Source organism: Psammomys obesus, unplaced genomic scaffold (assembly GCF_907164565.1).
Source record: "Psammomys obesus unplaced genomic scaffold, mPsaObe1.curated_primary_1811, whole genome shotgun sequence".
Taxonomy (NCBI): domain Eukaryota; kingdom Metazoa; phylum Chordata; class Mammalia; order Rodentia; family Muridae; genus Psammomys; species Psammomys obesus.
In genome coordinates this window covers 937,782-956,376 of record NW_026594354.1, presented here as the reverse complement: position 1 = coordinate 956,376, position 18,595 = coordinate 937,782, and the positions used below count along the sequence as shown (strand labels likewise).

General features: G+C 36.0%; 1 protein-coding gene across 3 annotated transcripts in view; it reads right to left on the bottom strand.

Moving 5' to 3' along the window:
• The window catches only part of Cnksr2 (connector enhancer of kinase suppressor of Ras 2), a 262,747-nt gene that overhangs the window by 65,941 nt on the left and 178,211 nt on the right, over nt 1–18,595 (bottom strand). For all 3 annotated transcript variants that reach the window (XM_055618652.1, XM_055618653.1, XM_055618650.1), the window contains 2 exons: nt 11,894–11,983; nt 10,167–10,381 (listed from right to left, as the gene is read on the bottom strand). In XM_055618652.1, the coding sequence (XP_055474627.1) occupies nt 10,167–10,381; nt 11,894–11,983 (305 nt within the window). The remainder of the gene's footprint in view (nt 1–10,166; nt 10,382–11,893; nt 11,984–18,595) is intronic.

Genomic DNA, 18,595 nt, shown 5'->3' with positions numbered 1-18,595 from the left:
ACACACACACACACACACACACACACACACACACACACACACACACAGGCAAAACCCGCATACGCATAAAATAAATAAATTAAAAACAAACAAACCAAGCGATAATAGCACAAAAATTCAACAAAAGAATTCCAAAAGACAAAGCAAGTTATCAAACTGCAGCTGCCCCCAAAGGTTCAACAGAACCCTAAATTGCTCAAAGAACACAAAAGCATACTGGAAAACAAAACTCAAGGTGTACCAACTTTGGAGAGAAATTTAGGAAGATATGGGAAGATGGAAAGATCTCCCATGCTCATGGCTTGGCAGGATTAACCCAGTAAAAATGGCCATCTTACCAAAAGCAATCTACAGATTTAATGCAATTCCCATCAAATTACCTACACAATTCTTTACAGACCTTGAAAGAAAAATTCTCAACTTCGTATGGAATAACAAGAAACCCAGAATTACTAAAACAATCCTCTACAATAAAAGATCTTCTGGAGGTATCTCCATCCCTGATCTCAAGCTGTACTATAGAGCAACAGTTATAAAAACTGCATGGTACTGGCATAGAAACAGAATGGTGGATCAATGGAATCGAACAGAAGACCCAGAAATAAACCCAAGGTTTCTAAAGAAACTGAAACAAAGTCCAAATGCTTGTTTTATCCTGCTTCACCAAAAAAAAAAAAAAAAAAAAAAAAAAAAAAAAAAAAGAATAAAACCACCAGACATTCCAAAGTAAATGGTGAAAGCTCATGAGGCCTCATCCCTATACAAATAACAATAGGAAGCTAAGGAATGCTGGGAGCAGAAGAAACAGTCTTCCCCAGGGAAGAGCACACTTGGTTATCCAATACCAAATAACAGCCTTAAAAGCATATATGCAATAAACATTATAGAGACAGAACAGGATATATTTAGGAATCTATCTCTCTATCTATATATATACACATATATATACTATTAAATAAATATATTATATAAAATGTCATATAATACAATAAATATATAATATATTACATAAATAAATATATATTTAAGAATACACATACATACAAGTAACAGCATTTAATGAGAAATGAGGTCATGAATTTGGAAGAGAGCAGAGGAGTGTATGGGAGGGTTTAGAATGAGGAAAGGGAAGGGAAAAGTGATGTAATTAAATGATCATCACAAAAAAAAAAATCCTCAGAGTAAACAGACTCCAGGAGCTGCTAGGAACTTCCATCTTTCATCTTATTCCAGGGTCAACCTGCTGCAGGAAGCAGACATTACAAATTGTACATTTTTTTCCTGCCATAGTTGTCATTATTATCAGAAGCAGCGAGGTCATAACCAGTACCCCAACAACAAGCCCGATTCAGTCACATGTTCTCAACATGACAAATTGGTAGTGAAAGGCAGAAAAGGGGATTTTATTCAATATGTTCTCACTTGGAAGAAGGAGAAAGAAATCCAGTTTTCCTCTTCCCACAAGCTTGGCTTCTACTTTCTCTTTTTACAGTGAATGTGAAAACCATGTTTCTACAACCTCAAAGTCCCTTTAATTTTCTAAGAATGTTCTACATACTCTGGCCTTTAACAACTTTTGAATTTATATCAGTAGCCAGGATCTCTTAACTGAGACACGTAGGCTGCCTATTTCAGTTGATTTAATATGGATAACACTGACGTCATAACACTCAACACCTGTCAGATGTGCTACTCACTCTTCTATGTTCAAGTAAATGGCTATTCATTGTTTTCTTTCCTACTGCCTCAGGTATAAAATCTTGGAGTCAAGTTTAACTCTTTTTTTGTTCTTTTTTTTTTTTTTTTTTTTTTTTTTACATCCCATAGCCAAGCCATTAACAAGTTGTTTAGAATCAAATGTCACATGAACTCAGTGGCAGGCTCTTTTACCCCCCCCCCCCAAGGGGGGTGCAGCCTTGCCAGGCCACAGAGGAAGACAATGCAGCCAGTCCTGATGAGACCTGATAGACTAGGGTCAGAAGGAAGGGGAGGAGGACCTCCAGTATCAGTGGACTTGGGGAGGGGCATGGGAGGAGATGAGGGAGGGAGGGTGAGATTGGGAGGGGATGAGGAAGGGGGCTACAGCTGGGAATCAAAGTGAATAAACTGCAATTAATAAAAAATAATTTTAAAAAGTTACTTCTAACAAAAAGATTTAATGTCACATATGTACAGTTTTACTAATACTTCTTTCAAAAATATTAATTTATTTAATGAGTGTTCTATCTGTGTACACTTGTGTGCCAAGATAAGGCATCAGTTTCTAGTATAGATGGTTGTGAGGCACCACATGATGCTGGGAATTGAACTCTGGACCTGTGGAAGATCAGAGAGTGCTCTTAACCCCTGAGACATCTCCCCAGCCCCTAGCTTAACTACTTCTATTAATCCTTACTTACCTTGATTATTGCAATAGCTCCTTACCATTTTCTCTGCTTCGTTTTTTACCTCCCCAAGTTTAATATAAGAGCCAGTATGATCCTATTCAAATGTTGAGAATATTGTAATTCCTACATGTAAAACTCCCCAATGGTTCCTCATGGCAAATACACATTCATATCCTTTCATAATCTTGAATGCCTTACACAATCTGGTTTCTTTTTATTTTGACTTATTTTCCCTTTCTGGTTAACTTTATTTCAGCCATAGTGGCTGATACCAGGTCAAGCTAAAGTACATATACTTTATTCTTTCAGCTACCTCAATGTGTCTTTACCCAGACACTATCATGGCTTACTCTAGATCTCCTTTATTTCATTACTTAGATATTTACTTTTAAAATAAGTCCCAACATTCCTTATATGAAATTGTTAGTTCTCATGCAGTGAGTATTCTCTGTGTGGTTTTTCTTCTTTGCATTTAACATTAAATATGCTTATATTTCTTATTTATTACACAGAATTCCTTCCAAATATGAACTCTAATAAAGAAGAAAAATTCTGTTTTACACATTGCTTTATTCTTTGCCTATAACATTATGGGCCTAATATACAGAAACTGAATTAGTAGTTGTGAGTGAATAACTATTGAGCAAAACATTAGCAAAGAAACCATAATATAGTTATCATAACTAGTTAATGATTTTAACCTAAAAATTGCTGGGTGGTAGGTAGACAACAAACAGCTATATTTTGTCCAGTAATCTATGTGTGCAACATATCTCTGAAATTTATAGTCTTTAGTTGTCCGTCCTCTGGGGACATAAGAAAATTCTCTGTCTAGTCTTCTTGAGCGCTATTTGCACTGAGATTATCTTAGTGAATTTAACAGATTAGATTCAAGATGTGGTTGACCAAAGTACATTAAATCTGTGTCAAGATATTTATGCAAATAATTATATGAAGAATTGTGAAAAGATGTGTTGCAATTGTAATTGTGATTCTATCCAAAAAATAGAATGTGCTAAAATAAAAAGCCATTATGAAAGTATTGTTGATCCTCTTCTTAACCATGGTGATGCATGCAATAGGATTCTGTTTGGCTATAAAAGATCCCTTTTCAGAATTTGCCTGAAAAGACCACTTGTTTTTCATTTGCCCACAGATGTTCTCTTCAAACTCTATTCTCCCGTCTTTTGGATGAAGAAGAGGGGGGCATGGTAATTCGGGTCATTCTTATCCTGAAAAATTCAGAAGCACTTATTTTAATTGTAGAAGAAAATGACAGTTTCTGTGATGCATTTTGAAAGCTCAGCTACGATTAAATTCTTCTCAAGTTGCAAATTACTGCACTTATGGAAAAATTTGCAATCAAAATGCTCTCTTGTTGCAATATAGCAACTTTTTTTCACTGTAATTTTCCACAAAGTTCCAAGATTTCTTCAGTGGCTAGTCAAACCAATACCATCCTTCATCTACATAAGAAAAGAAGGTGCTTAGCAATTTGAAGTACTTGGGATAAATGACAGTTACTTCTCCTATTCAAATTTAAACAAAATTATTTGAAGCCTTAAATATTTTAGAGAGTAAAACACTTTTTTATTGTTTAATTATTATGTGTTGGCATAAAACATCATAAATATGAGTAAGTGGGGTATGTGCTAATAGTACTAAATATTACAACAAAAGATCTTCTATTTATAAGAAATTGCTCAAATCTTAATTATTGGTTTGTTATTGAGGAATGTACTTTTTTTTTTTTTATTCAGCAGGCACACCAGAAGAGGGCACTAGATCTCACTATAGATGCTTATGAGCTATCATGTGGTTCCTTAGAATTGAACTCAGACCTATGGAAGAACCGGCAATGCTCTTAACCTCTGAGCCATCTCTCCAGACCTTGATGGTGATACTCTTATCTCTTGTAGCCTTCAATGTATTTTCAATATACCAGCTGAAGTGATACACTTAGAATATTCATTTTTTTTCATTAGGAATGGAATGCACAGCTCTAGTGGAGAACACTACAGAGGAATGAAGACACCTGACTTCTAATTCTCCATATTGTAGTCACTATTCCAGTTCTATGACCGTTGTAATATCATTAAACTATTCTTGACTTCAGTTTCCTTATGTGAAGGATCAGAGATTTGAATCAGATTTTTAGAATATTTCACAGGCTATTAACTTTTGAATGTCACTTATAACTGAATGGAAATAGCAGCTAATTAGTCATCCATATAAATTCAATTACTGATGATTTAAGATTTATATATACCTATTTATATATACCTATTTCAATACCAAAGAACCTGTTTAAACTCTACCATATATGGAAATAGTCTAATACCAGCCATATTAGGTAGAGCTATTTTTGAGTATCTGTCTGATATGTACTATTAAGATAGATTTTATACTTGAAACAGAGGCAGAAAGTCTTTAAAAAGTACAAAGCAGAACAAGGGCAGCTACTCTCTTAACATTTCTGTTTGGCAGAAACTATTGACATATTGATATCAGAAAAATCACGGTAGGCTTGCAAGTCTTTTGTGACAAAAAGATGCTAATGACCAGAAAAAAAAGGACACAAAGTGATTTGATACCTGGGATCAAAAGACAAGGAAATAAATTAGATATAAAAGGAAGAGAGGAATGGTAAAAAAAGAATCATTTCTAGTAAAGACTGCACAAAATCTGAGGCTCTCAAATGAAGTTACTGGTGTCGTACGGTGATTTTTATTAACAATGACATAGTTGAATCACAATTATTAAAAAATAATGGTTTTCTGTTTGGAAAAAATCTGAGATTGAACAGCTTTTCCTGGTTGCCTTTATTTTCAGATGATAATGCACATATTTGCTATCATGGAATTCTTTTATATCAGTGGATTTTATTTCAAGAAAGGTACCTTTTACCTTAATTAATAAATGGATAAAAGAATGTTCATATTAAGCTGTTACTCTGGTAAATTTTTTTTTTGCTATAAATACATTCTAATATACTAATATTGTGAGGTTTTCTTGATCTAGAGGTTTTTTTTTTCCTTTTTTTCTTTTTGGTTTTTTGAGACAGGGTTTCTCTGTGTAGCCTTGGCTGACCTGGAACTCTCTCTGTATACCAGACCAGTCTCAAACCCACAGAAATCTGCCTGCCTCTGCCTTCCTAGTGCTGGGATTAAAGGCTTGTCCCACACTGAACTGTGGAAGGTTTTTTCTTAATAGAAATATTTTTCAACGTAAATATGAGATCACAATCAAATCTAAATTTTAAAAGTTTTAAAAATCAGCATTTAAAAAATAAATAAATAAATCAGCATCTGCAATTCATTTATTGATAGATATACCATATTTTTTCTTTCATACTTCTCTGTACAGTAAGAGTTGATACTAAGACTAAAAAAAATGTTGGGCAGGATATAGTAAGACCACTTGCTGATCTTCAAGAAGCCCCAAGTTTGGTTTCCAGTATTCACATCACTGGTTTTTGAAACAATGTTCTTTTATAAACTATCTTCAAGAAAATAAAATGTATCAGTCATCAGTAAGTATGCCTTTATATAGTTCATTAAAAGGAAACTGTAAGATTTGGACACATGTAGCAAATAAGCTTAACAGTTAAGGAAAGAAGACTCAAAATTTGTAGACATTAGGAATAAGAGTATAATTGACATTAAACAATAATAAATTCTTAACAAAATAGATAAGCTGGTATTTTGATGGGAATTTCATTGAAATTGTAGATTGCTTTTGGTAGGATGGCCATTTTCACTATGTTAATCCTACCAATCCATGAGCATGGGAGATTTTTCCATATTCTCATATCTTCTTCAATTTCTTTCTTCAGAGACTTGAAGTTCTTTTCTTTTTTTTTTTTTTTACATTTTATTTTATTTTATTTTTATTTTTAGTTACATTTTGTTAACTCTGTGTCCCAGCTGTATCCCGCTCCCTCATTCCCTCCCCAACCCCACACTCCCTCCCTGGTCTCCTCCCTGCCCCTTTCCAAGTCCACTGATAGGGGAGGACCTCCTCCCCTTTCATCTGACCCTGTTTTATCAGGTATCTTCAGGGAAGGCTGCAAAGTCCTCCTCTGTGGCCTAACAGACTGCTCCTCCCCTGGGGGGGGGGGTGTCAAACAGCCTGCCCTTGAGATCCTGTTAGAAATAGTCCGTGTTCCCCTTACTTTGGAAAACTACTTGGTTACTGAGCTACCACGGGCCACATCCGAGCAGAAGTTCTAGGTTATATCCATAGATGGTCCTTGGTTGAGTGTCAGTCTCAGAAAAGACCCTGTGCCCAGATATATTTGGTCCTTGTAGAGCTCCTATCCTTTCCATATCATACTAACTTCCCTTCTTTCATATGATTTCCCTGCACTCTGCCGAGGGTTTGGTTATGAGTCTTAGTGTCTGCTTTGAAACACTGCTAGGTAGAGTCTTTCAGATGCCTTTTGTGGTAGACTCCTGTCATAAGTTCAATGCACATCCCATTTGTCTTTCTAAATGAGGATTAATCACCTTCGCCTGTGTCCACTTTCTTGATTATCTTCTTTAGGTGTGTAGATTTCATTATGTTCATATTAAAGAAGGGAAGTTAGTATGATATGGAAAGGATAGGAGCTCTACAAGGACCAAACATATCTGGGCACAGGGTCTTTTCTGAGACTGACACTCAACCAAGGACCATCTATGGATATAACCTAGAACTTCTGCTCGGATGTGGCCTGTGGTAGCTCAGTAACCAAGTAGTTTCCCAAAGTAAGGGGAACACGGACTATTTCTAACAGGATCTCAAGGGCAGGCTGTTTGACACCCCCCCCAGGGGAGGAGCAGTCTGTTAGGCCACAGAGGAGGACTTTGCAGCCAGCCCTGAAGATACCTGATAAAACAGGGTCAAATGAAAGGGGAGGAGGTCCTCCCCTATCAGTGGACTTGGAAAGGGGCAGGGAGGAGACCAGGGAGGGAGTGTGGGGTTGGGGAGGGAATGAGGGAGCGGGATACAGCTGGGACACAGAGTTAACAAAATGTAACTAAAAAGAAAAAAATAATAAAAAAATAATAAAAAAAAGAAACTCATTTTTCAATTTTCCACTTAAGTTCTATTGTACCAAAACATCCATGTTATCCAAAGTATCAGGAAAAGTGAGTATGATAATTTCAGCATTAAGGTAATTAAGTTACATTTTGATATTGATATAGTTTTCAAGAAACTATAACATACAAAAATTTTCTTTCATTTTTAAGTGAGTTTCTCGATATGAAGCTATTCAACCAGATTTTTATTTTCTTCAACAAATAATAAATGCTCTTTGGAAAAGTGTCAATGGTTTCTACTCCTATGTAATACACAATACTCTTAGCATTCTGACTTCCTTTTTGTTGCTTTCATTTCTTCCATACTTCAAAATTCTCAGCTTCATTCTCTATTTTCTTTCTCTAGTATACTTGAGGTTTTAGATGCATGACAGAATGGAACACACTGTGTATATAAGAGCGGTCCTGTGGTTGTACCACAATCACTTTAGTGACCAAGCCATCTACCCAGCTTCATGTGGTCTGCTTTTAATGGTTCTTAAGTGGAAGCTGCAGTTCTATTTTTAAAACAAACTCTATTTATCCAAAGAAAAATACGTTGATATTTTAAAGGAATGTTATGGCTAATACAATTTTTAAGCTTCCACAATTGCTATTGTTCTGGTTTCTCATAATCCATCTAGGATGGATTTAATGACCCTGATTTTGACTTTTCAAGTAATGTTCTTTTATTAGAAAAGCTACTACATTCCAATGTGATCATGTTTTCAGCATAAAATTCTTTAATAAGCTCTTGATTACTGTAGGAGTCTCAAAACTCTACTACAAACTCCTGACCTAACCCTGCCTGCATCTACAAATATCGACTTTTCCTCATATAATGACCTGCATTTTTCTCATTTATTTTATTCACCTTACATCATTGTAGCCCCTTTCCTCCTCCCCTACCCTCTCTCCCTCTCTCTGCTATTTTCCTCAGAAAAGGGAGCTCCACTTCTCATCCACTCCAGTTCATCAAATTGTAAGAGGACTGAATGAGCCCTCTTCCCCTGTGGCCTGTCAAGGCAGTTCTGTCAGGGGAAAATGACTGAAAAGCTAGCAAGTGAATCCCTGTCTGATGCAGTCCCCACTTTCCTTCCTAGAGAACCCACATTAAGCTGTCCATCTGCTGCATCTTTGCAGGGGGGCTTAGGTTCAGTTCCTGCATGGTTCTTGGCTGGAGCTTCGGTCTCAGCAAGCCCCTCTCAGCCTTGCTTAGCTGGCTCTGTTGTTTTTCTTCTGGAGCGCCTGAAGAGCAAGGCAATTTTTTCTTGTTCTTTCTGTACTTTTTGCACCCTCCCATATATGAGTTACATTCAATTGGTCATTTCAGCATATTTCTCATATATAATACCGTGCTTTTTTCCTGCATGTGAGCGCACACATGTGGAAGCCAAAGGTTGATTTTGGATGGTTTTTTTCTTTCCCTATCATTTTCTATCCACTTTATTTCAAAATGTGTATTTATTTTATGTGTGTTGGGTTTGTGTGTACATAGACCTGCGTACCTCGTATGGACCTGGTGCCTACAGAGGCAAGATGAGAGTGTTGAATCCCCCGGAACTGGAGTTAAAGAAGGCTGTGAGCCTCCATGTAGAAGAGGAGTCAGCGCTCTTAAACACTGAGATCTCTTTCTGGCCCTCCTCACCTCACTTTTGAAAGAATGTCACCCAGTGAACGTGGAACAACTGATTCAGTTTGGTTAGCTAAACAGTGAGTTCTGAGTATTTTCTGTCTCTATTTCCCAGCACTAGGATTACAGGCAAGCACCACTATACCTGACTTTTACCTATGTGCTGGGAATCTGAAATTTGCAGGCAAATGGTGGGAACTAGAAAAGATCATCATCCTGAGTGAGGTAACCCAGAAGCAGAAAGACACACACGGTATACTCACTTATAAGTGGATATTAGACATATAACATAGGATAAACATACTAAAATCTGTACATCTAAAAAAGCTAAACAACAAAGAGGATCCTAAGTAAGATGATCAATCCTCATTCAGAAAGGCAAATGAGATAGACCTCAGAAGATGGAGAAAACAGGAAACAGGACAGAAGCCTACCACAGAGGGCCTCTGAAAGACTCTACTGATCAAGGAATCAAAGCAGAGGCTGGGACTCATTGCCAAACTTTTGACAGAGCACAGGGAGTCTTATGATAGAAGAGGGAGATAGAAAGACCTGGAGGGGACAGGAGCTCCACAAGGAGACCAACAGAGCTAAAAAAGTATGGGCCCATGGGGTCCTGCAGAAACTGATGAATCAACCAAGGATCACGCATGGAGAGGACCTAGAGCTCCTGCTCAGATGTAGCCCATAGACAGCTCAGTCTCCACGAAGGTCCTACTAAAGGGAACAAGGGAAGCTTCTGGCATGAATTCTGTTGCCTGCTCTTTGATCAACTCCCCCTGGAGAGATGGCCTTACTAGGCCACAGAGAAAGAGGATACAGACAGTACTGATGAGACCTGATAGACTAGGGTCAGATAGGGGAGGAAGACCTCCCCTATCAGTGGGCCGAGGGAGGGAGGAGGAAGAGGTAGGGAATGTGGAACTGGAAGCAGATGTGTGTGGGAGGGGGCTATAGCCGGTACCCAAAATGAATAAATTGTAATAAATAATAAAAAAGAAAAACAATCCTGATTTTTACAAACAAAAGTAATTTGCCTTCCAAGAAAGCAAATTACTTGAAAGACGTTTGAAGTTTACTTACATGGTACAATGTGGTTTCTGGCACTGGTGTGCCCATGATGTCTTGTCTTAGTGCATCCATTTGCAAACTAGGTAGCAATGAATAGTGAGTTGGGCTAGTGCTCTTATCACCCTTCTTTTTTGATTTCTTCCCTGTGTCTTTTTTGCTGTTTCTCTGAAACATGTATTCTTCTTGAGCAATTTTTTCATTGCTCATATATCGAAGCAGAGAGTTTTCTACATAAAAAGAGAAATATATTGATATAAATATGCAAATATATGAAATGTCCCATTATTTCCATATTGTGCCATAAGATTTCATTTCAGTACTTTAACTTGATTTAAATTACAAAATACGTAGTGGCAACACAATAGGACTTAATTATTTGGAATCATAAGATAATAAGACAGTTTTTGGATTACTTCTTTTGGTTTTCACACTGGAGATTTAACATCAAAATCAATTGTAGAACTTAAATTTAAAACTTTTTTTTTTTGATAGATAGCAAGTTTCACAGGAAAATTCTCCTAAACCTTGACGACAAACAGTAGCCTCCCACATTTTAGGTAACATTCTTGGAGAAGTTGAAGCCCACATTATGAAGTTAGTTCATAGACTCTTTCCTTAAATTAGTAGTTAGCATGCAATAGTTAATATACAAATTTCCCTCAGAATGTCACTATTATAAGAAGTCCCAAACAATAACTGAGAGATGGCATATGATAAGCATTTTTCTTTTTTATGATTTATTCAATAAAACTAATGAGATTAGATACTAAAGCTTGGAAAATGCATTTAATACATATATGTAATGGTATATGAAAGTCTTCTTGAACTTCTCAACATTTTTGAAATGTTCAGTCCACAAGTGTTAAGGAGACTAATGAAGCAGATATTTATGCTTGCTTGCCCATGTGGTCTGTGGATGTTTTATAGTTCCCTGGATAGAAACGATAAGTAAACGGATCACCCATACCATAAAGGAAGCTTAGATTATAGGAACAGTTTTTGGTTTTGTTGTCCATCTACAATTTATGGCTCTCTCCTGAAAGTGGAAGCAGCAGCATCAACACCTGGGCCACCCAAGCCACACTTGATTAAAGTCTAAGTCGTGAATGTTTCACTTGCTCTTCTTACTACTCACCTCAGTAACAGGCTAAGTGAATATAAAAACTTACTTTGCGTAGATACTTCAAAAGTAGCCCATTTTCATGTAAGAGAATAACCCTGAACAGCAAACAGAACAGAAGACCACAAGGTACCATTTCCCCCATTTCTAGATGGTTTTCATAAAGAGTCAGTCATTGGCTCAGTTTCCATTATTCATTTGTTTTAAAACTATGTGTTTCAGTGCTCATTGTGGGATTTCATCATACGAGGTTTCATGAAAGAAGTGATTTACCTTGCTGATTCATTGGGACTGATAACAAAACTGTTTCTATTTATTGAACTGAAATGAATTCTTTTATGCAGTTTCACACTTCTGACCTTGTTTTCAATTTATAAACATACATAATCTTTCTCTGTGTAACTAACTACCTGCCCAGAATCTCTTATAAAGCATTCATATAAGATACCTATTACTAATGGGTTAAGAGAGTCAAATGTTGGTCTGACTTCATTTAGTTGTACTGTCAGTCAATGATAGAGTATGTTTCTTCTGAAGCCATAACAATCTATTTAAAGAACATTTAAGTTTGCTTATCGTTCAAATTACCCATCCTACACTGAAATTCTAGAACACTTACCTCTTCTACTATCTCTCTTCATCTTATTTGGATCTTCATAGTCCCCCACCCAATTATATTCGACTGGCATAGATATAGGTCGTAGCTTGCCTAAACACAGAGAACAAAGTTCATATCACATTGTTTTTCTTCCCCAGGTAGGCTTATACTTATACTGATTTTCAGCTACAGTATACAAAACACACTCTCATATGCAACATTATGGTTGGCATGTGTGGATGAAGATAACGTGTGTTTTGAGCCAGAAGGTGAAACTGCCTCTGAGAACTGTCCAGATAATACTACTTTAAGGTATTTTTATAGATAATAAAGGATAGAGCATGGATATTAAAGGTAGATACTATTTTACAAAGAAGATTGTTGCTTTCATTTTTAGGAACTGATTTCAGTCCTATTCCCAACAATGTATCTCTTGGTCGTCACTTCCAAGGTGGCAGGTTCTTGTATTTAATCTTACTCTCCCGACATTAACCCATTGTTTCATGGATACTATCATAAACTAACTTAATTTTTCCTAAATGATACCACCATGCGTTTGGATGCTACTATGCCTTAGCAATATGGGGCTTCTGTTTTGTGGCCTATGTTTAAATCTAGTGTGCGTATTTTTTGATGCATTAAGCATGTCTGGTTTATAGAGTTATGTATTGTCTTGTCCAATTTCCTTCTGGGTATTTATTCTCACTAAACATCACATTGATTTAGCAAGCAGCAGCCATAGCAAAGACTTCAAGTATAACACTCAGGGTAAAGCAGTAATCAATTATTTTGTTCAACCTAAATTTCCTGAGGAACAGAATAGCCAATGAAAATCAAATCATTCAAAAGTTTTAAAAATTTACAGCATCTTACAAGAGATAGTAGTTTAATGAATTCTCTATCAATGAAAACCAGAAATATACACAGTCCTAGATCATAAGTATAATATGGCAGCCATCACAATAAAAGTACCTATAACCACTAACTGTAAGCCAGGAACCTTTCAAGAGTTTGGATTAGTGCTAATACTTATGAGGATTTATGCTTTTGCCATGAGAAAACTGAGACCCGTTAAGTTATGTGCCTAAGGAATCATCACTACTAAATGACTAATATCAGGATTCAAATCAAAGCATTGGAATACCAGTTGTGACATAATTTTTAATGACATTAATCAATTTCAAAGTACTATTTTATGTATTTTCAATAAACTTCCTATAGAACCACAAATTCAGCAATTCTTTCTCTTTTAATCTATTAATCTTACTACTTTTCAACATTTCTTAGCTAACTTCTCTTCTTCCTGTTCTGCTAACATAAATTTAATTATGAGTTGTTATAATCACTGCATGAATTAAATTTGATTTTTTGTCACTTAATTAGCATATATTAGACATAAAAACTAAGTTTACATTATATTTTTACACATGTAGATATGTTACTCTTATTTTCCTGCCCATTCCTTTTACATTCCTAGAAATCACCTTTTTACTTTCATGTCTTTTTATGTGTCAGTCAAAAATTTAGAGGAGATTTTAATTATACTTTTAAGGAAAACATAGCAACTTTATGCCTTCTAATTATCTGCACAGGTATAATTTATTTAATCTATTTTACTAGGCTGTTTTAAAGTTTGAGGATAAATTAGACATGATAAAGTTATTAATGAGGCAATGACATGGTATTATTTAATGACATCTTTTTAAGGTGTGCAATTGCCTTTATAAATGGTCATTTATGATTTAAAGACTTTTAGGGTAAGCATGTGAGGAAAAGTCTTTGAACAATTTCAATTCCATTGCTTAATGCTTTATGTCCCCCAATTTTTCTTTTCTTTTTTTAAATTAATTTTTTATTAATTATAGTTTATTCACTTTGCATTCCAACTGTAGCCCCCTCCCAATTCTACCCTTCCTCCCTCATCTCCTCTCATGCCCCTCTCCAAGTCCACTGATAGAGGAGGTCCTCCTCCCCTTCCCTCTGACCTTAGCATATCAGATCTCATCAGAAGTGGCTGCATTGTCTTCCTCTATGGCCTGATAAGGCTGCTCCCCCCTCAGGGGGAGGTGATCAAAGAGCAGGCCAATCAGATTATGTCAGAGACAGCCCTTGTTCCCCTTACTAGGGAACCCACTTGGAGACTGAGCTGCCATGGGCTACATCTGTGCAGGGGTTCTAGGTTACCTCCATGAATAGTCCTTGGTTGGAGTATATAAGTGCTACATTTCAAAATACTTACAACTAATTCTTTTAGGGTTTAGTTTTAAATATAAATTTCACTTTAGCAATGCACATCAAAACTAAAGCAGCTAAGAGTGTCTTTATGTACCACCAAGAAAAGCTTTTAAAAACTAAAAATCTAATAAATCAAGATTATTCATTTACTGTCAAATAAATGGTAATTTGATAATTATTAAAAAAAAACATGTTTGGTGGTTTTAAAAGCATTAGTTGTCTGGAGCCAAGTATCTGTACAAGACAAGCAGAAACATACAACACACATAGCATAGAAAATACATAATTGGAGGTGATGGGGGAGGGTGCTACAGTCGGGATACAAAGTGAATAAATTTTAAAATAGTAACAACAATAATAATAATAACAAAAATTCCAATATAAAAATAAAACAAATTATCAACCACTTAATGGTAAAGAATAAAATTTTGTATTTGTCATATCAAAAAAAAAAAGAAAATACATAGCTGTTCCTTGTATTTTGGTAATATACAAGATTCTAACAGAGTTATATATGACTTTTAATACTGATTTTCTGGGAGTCATTGTCTAACCTAATTATACTGTACATTGTTAACTCAAAATTAAAGGATAATTACAGTAACTTAGAAAAATGCTCAGAAAAGAATTAATTAAAATTCCTTTTTGGGGAAAATCAGATGTGCTGGTTGATTTTTGTAAACTTGACACCAACCTAGACATAAGGAGAAAAGTGAATCTTTTTTGTTTGTTTCTTGTTTTTCAAGACAGGGTTTTTCTGTGTAGATCTTGCTATCCTGGGACTCACTTTGTAGACCCACATGGCCTAGACTCACATAGATAGGATCCACTTGCCTCTGTCTCCTGGGTGCTGGGAATAAAGACATGTGCCACCACACCCAGCACAAGAAGATAAAAAAATTTTTTTCTTTTCTTTGAAAAATTACTGAAACTCTATTTTACTACCTTTTTAATAGATTTTTATTCTAGCTGACAAACCAGTATTTCAAAAGGTGCAATGCCTCAGATTTCTAGTCACCCAGCCTGAAAGTTTATTGTTACAGAAGTAAAAATGAATAATACTAAAGATGAGGACAGTGATTACCATTCACAGTAACTAGGAGCAAGTGCGGATCCCTCACACAAAACTGATAGGAGATGAGAGGGGTTAGATTGATGTACAAATCAAGACAGAAAAAAAAAATCAGCACTCAGTTTAGTGTAGGATAGTTGGTTCAAAGTACGGAAAATTCTAGGAATTCAAACTTCAACTTCCCTTTCCAACTGCTCTCTCCCACCCTGAAGAAAGGAATCTTTTTTTTTTTAACCCAGTTATTTTTTTTTTTGAAAGAAATCTTAAATTTCAAAATGTCTCCAAAAGATTGGCCATTAGGCAAGCATGTAGAATTTGTTGTTGGTGATTAATGTGAAAAAATTCAGCCCCCTGTGGGTTGTGCCATCCCTGGGCAGGTGGTTCCAGGATGTTTAAGAAAGTATGTTGAACCACCCGATAAACAGCTGTCTTTAGTGACTTGTTCTTCTATTCCTTCTTCCAGGTTCCTGCCTTGAGTTCCTGCCCTGACTTCCCTTAAGAATGGACTGTGATGGGGATCTGTAAATTGAAATAAACCCTCTTCTAGCCAGTTCCTTTTGGTCATAGTGTTTAATGATAACAATAGAAATCACAGTTGTGCTATTATTAGAAAATATAAATCTGAGAAAACGCCAAATTAATTTCCCAAGTGGTCCTACAAGTTTACATTCCCACCAGCAATGCAGGAGGGTTCTCCTTTCTCCAAATCCTCTCCAGCATGTGTTATATTAGCCATTCAGATGGGTTTAAGGTGAAATCTCAGGGTTGTTTTGATTTGCATTTCCCTGATGACTAATGAACATTACTTAAGTGCTTCTCCACCATTCAAGATTCCTCTGTTGAGAATTCTCTGTTTAGCTCTGTACCCCATTTGCTCAACCATGTTCATAGCAGCTATATTTGTAATAGCCAGAACCTGGAAACAACCCAGATGTCCCTCAACGAAGGAATGGATATAGTAATTGTGGTACATTCACACAATGGAATAATACTCAGCAATTAAAAACAAGGAAATCATGAAACTTGCAGGCAAATGGTGGGACCTTGAAAAGATCATCCTGAATGAGGTATCCCGGAAGCAGAAAGACACACATGGTATATACTCACTTATAAGTGGATATTAGACATACAATATAGGATAAACATACTAAAATCTGTACACCTAAAGAAGCTAAGCAATAAGGAGGACCCTTGGTAAGATGATGAATCCTCACTCAGAAGGGCAAATGGAACGGACATTAGAAGAGGGAGAAAACAGGGAACAGGACAGGAGCCTACCACAAAGGGCCTCTGAAAGACTCTACCCAGCTGTGTATCAAAGCAGATGCTGAGACACTTAGCCAAACTTTGGGCAGAGTGCAGGGAAACTTTTGAAAGAAGGGGGAGATAGAAAGACCTGGAGGGGACAAGAGCTCCACAAGGAGAGCAACAAAACAAAAAAATTCTGGGCCCTGGGGTCATTTCTGAGACTGATACTCCAACCAAGGACTATGCATGGAGATAAGGTAGAACCCCTGCATAGATGTAGCCCATGGCAGCTCAGTGTCTAAGTGGGTTCTTTTGTAATAGGAATAGAGACTGTCTTTGACATGAACTTAGTGGTTGGCTCTTTGATCACCTCCTCCTGATGGGGGAGCAGGACAGAGAGAAAGACAATGCAGCCAGTCCTGATGAGATCTGATAGGCTAGGGTCAAAGGGAATGGTAGGAGGACCTCCCCCATCAGTGAACTATGGGAGGGGCATGGGAAGAGATGAGGAATGGAGGGTGGAATTTGGAGGATAAGAGGGGGCTACAAAGTGAATAAAGTGTAATTAATAAAAATAAAATAAAATTAATAATAATAATAAATTTTAAAAAGACTAAAAGATGTGGGAATGAGGTGTGAGGGTAGGACTTGGAGGAGAGGAGGAAGGGGGCTGTAATAAATAAATAAATAAATAAATAAATAAATAAATAAATAAATAAATAACTGAAAAATTAAAATACATCATTATCAACAACAACAACAACAAGTCTTTGAAATGAGTGGTAGATCACATAAAAGAGGTCCTCTCTTTTCTATTATCAGTATCAGGGATAGAAAGCCACTATGGGCCAAACAAATGGTATTGGTTTTTGCCTTTTTATTCAGACTTGGTCTATGTTTTTTGGTTTTATTGTTTGTTTGTTTTAGTTTTTAGGGTTTTGTTCTGCTTTTGAGGCAGGGTCTTACTGATCTGGATGGGCTGAAATTTTCTGGACCAGGGTGGCCTGGAACCTACAGAGATCTGCCAGCCTTAGTATTATTATCTCAAGAAAACAACTTACAGTTAAAATTGCAGTCAAGAAAAATGAGAACTATGGTTCCCCTAAATTTTTTTCTTATCTACTTACTCTTAGAGTAAAATTTTATTTCTGAAAGCATAAGTCACCTATTATTCAGATTTCATATTGAATTTTTTTTTCCATATTGAAATCTTTTCCAAGAGGCTTGTAATACTCAGTGCAAATGCCTTATAGTCTAACCATTGTTTTGTTATTTGGGTAGAATTTTATGACTGGTGTCATTATATTAGCTGGGTTGTATTTTATACTGTGTTCTAGCAAATGTGAATAATTACTTTTGGGGTTTGATTGAATATTATTTCAAAATTAGTGACAAGTAGCTTTTAAAATTATGAATTGTGGGGCTGGAGAGATGGCTCAGACGTTAAGAGTACTGGCTGCTCTTCCAGAGGTCATGAGTTCAATTCCCAGCAACCACATGGTGGTTCACAACTATCTAAAAAAATGAAATCTGATACCTCTTCTGGCATGCAGGTGTACATGCAAACACAACATTGTATACATCATAAATAAGTAAATCTTTAAAAAAATTATGAATTGTATTTAACTGCAAAACCCCACAAATACTGTATCTAAATTATTTAATATATCTTGATGTAAAATTAATATTTAAAAAGATAATTGCTTCTTTAACACCAGTACAAATAATTATTTATAAATGTATTTTAGGTGATATTTGAAATACTAGAAATCCATTTGACAGAATTACTTGCTCATTTTGTTGTGTTCCCTTAGTATCTTTCCTGATACCTTTGGTATGTATGCAATTTTTATTATACTGTGTTATTATTGTTCACTTATATGTTACTCTACATACTGTCTAGAATCAGATCTTACATATCTTTGCTATGACTGTCCTTGGCAGGCATTCATATTTTTTGTTGTTGTTGTTGAGTGCTACACTGAAAGGATGCCAGATATGAAGGAAATCACAAATTTTCAATTGTTTGCTCATTCTCTGACTTTAAAGGAATATAAAAGGATAGCTTAAAGCACCCCTTTCCACTCTATGAAATCCACCATATAAACAAATGGAAAGAAAACACACACACACACACACACACACACACACACACACACACACACACA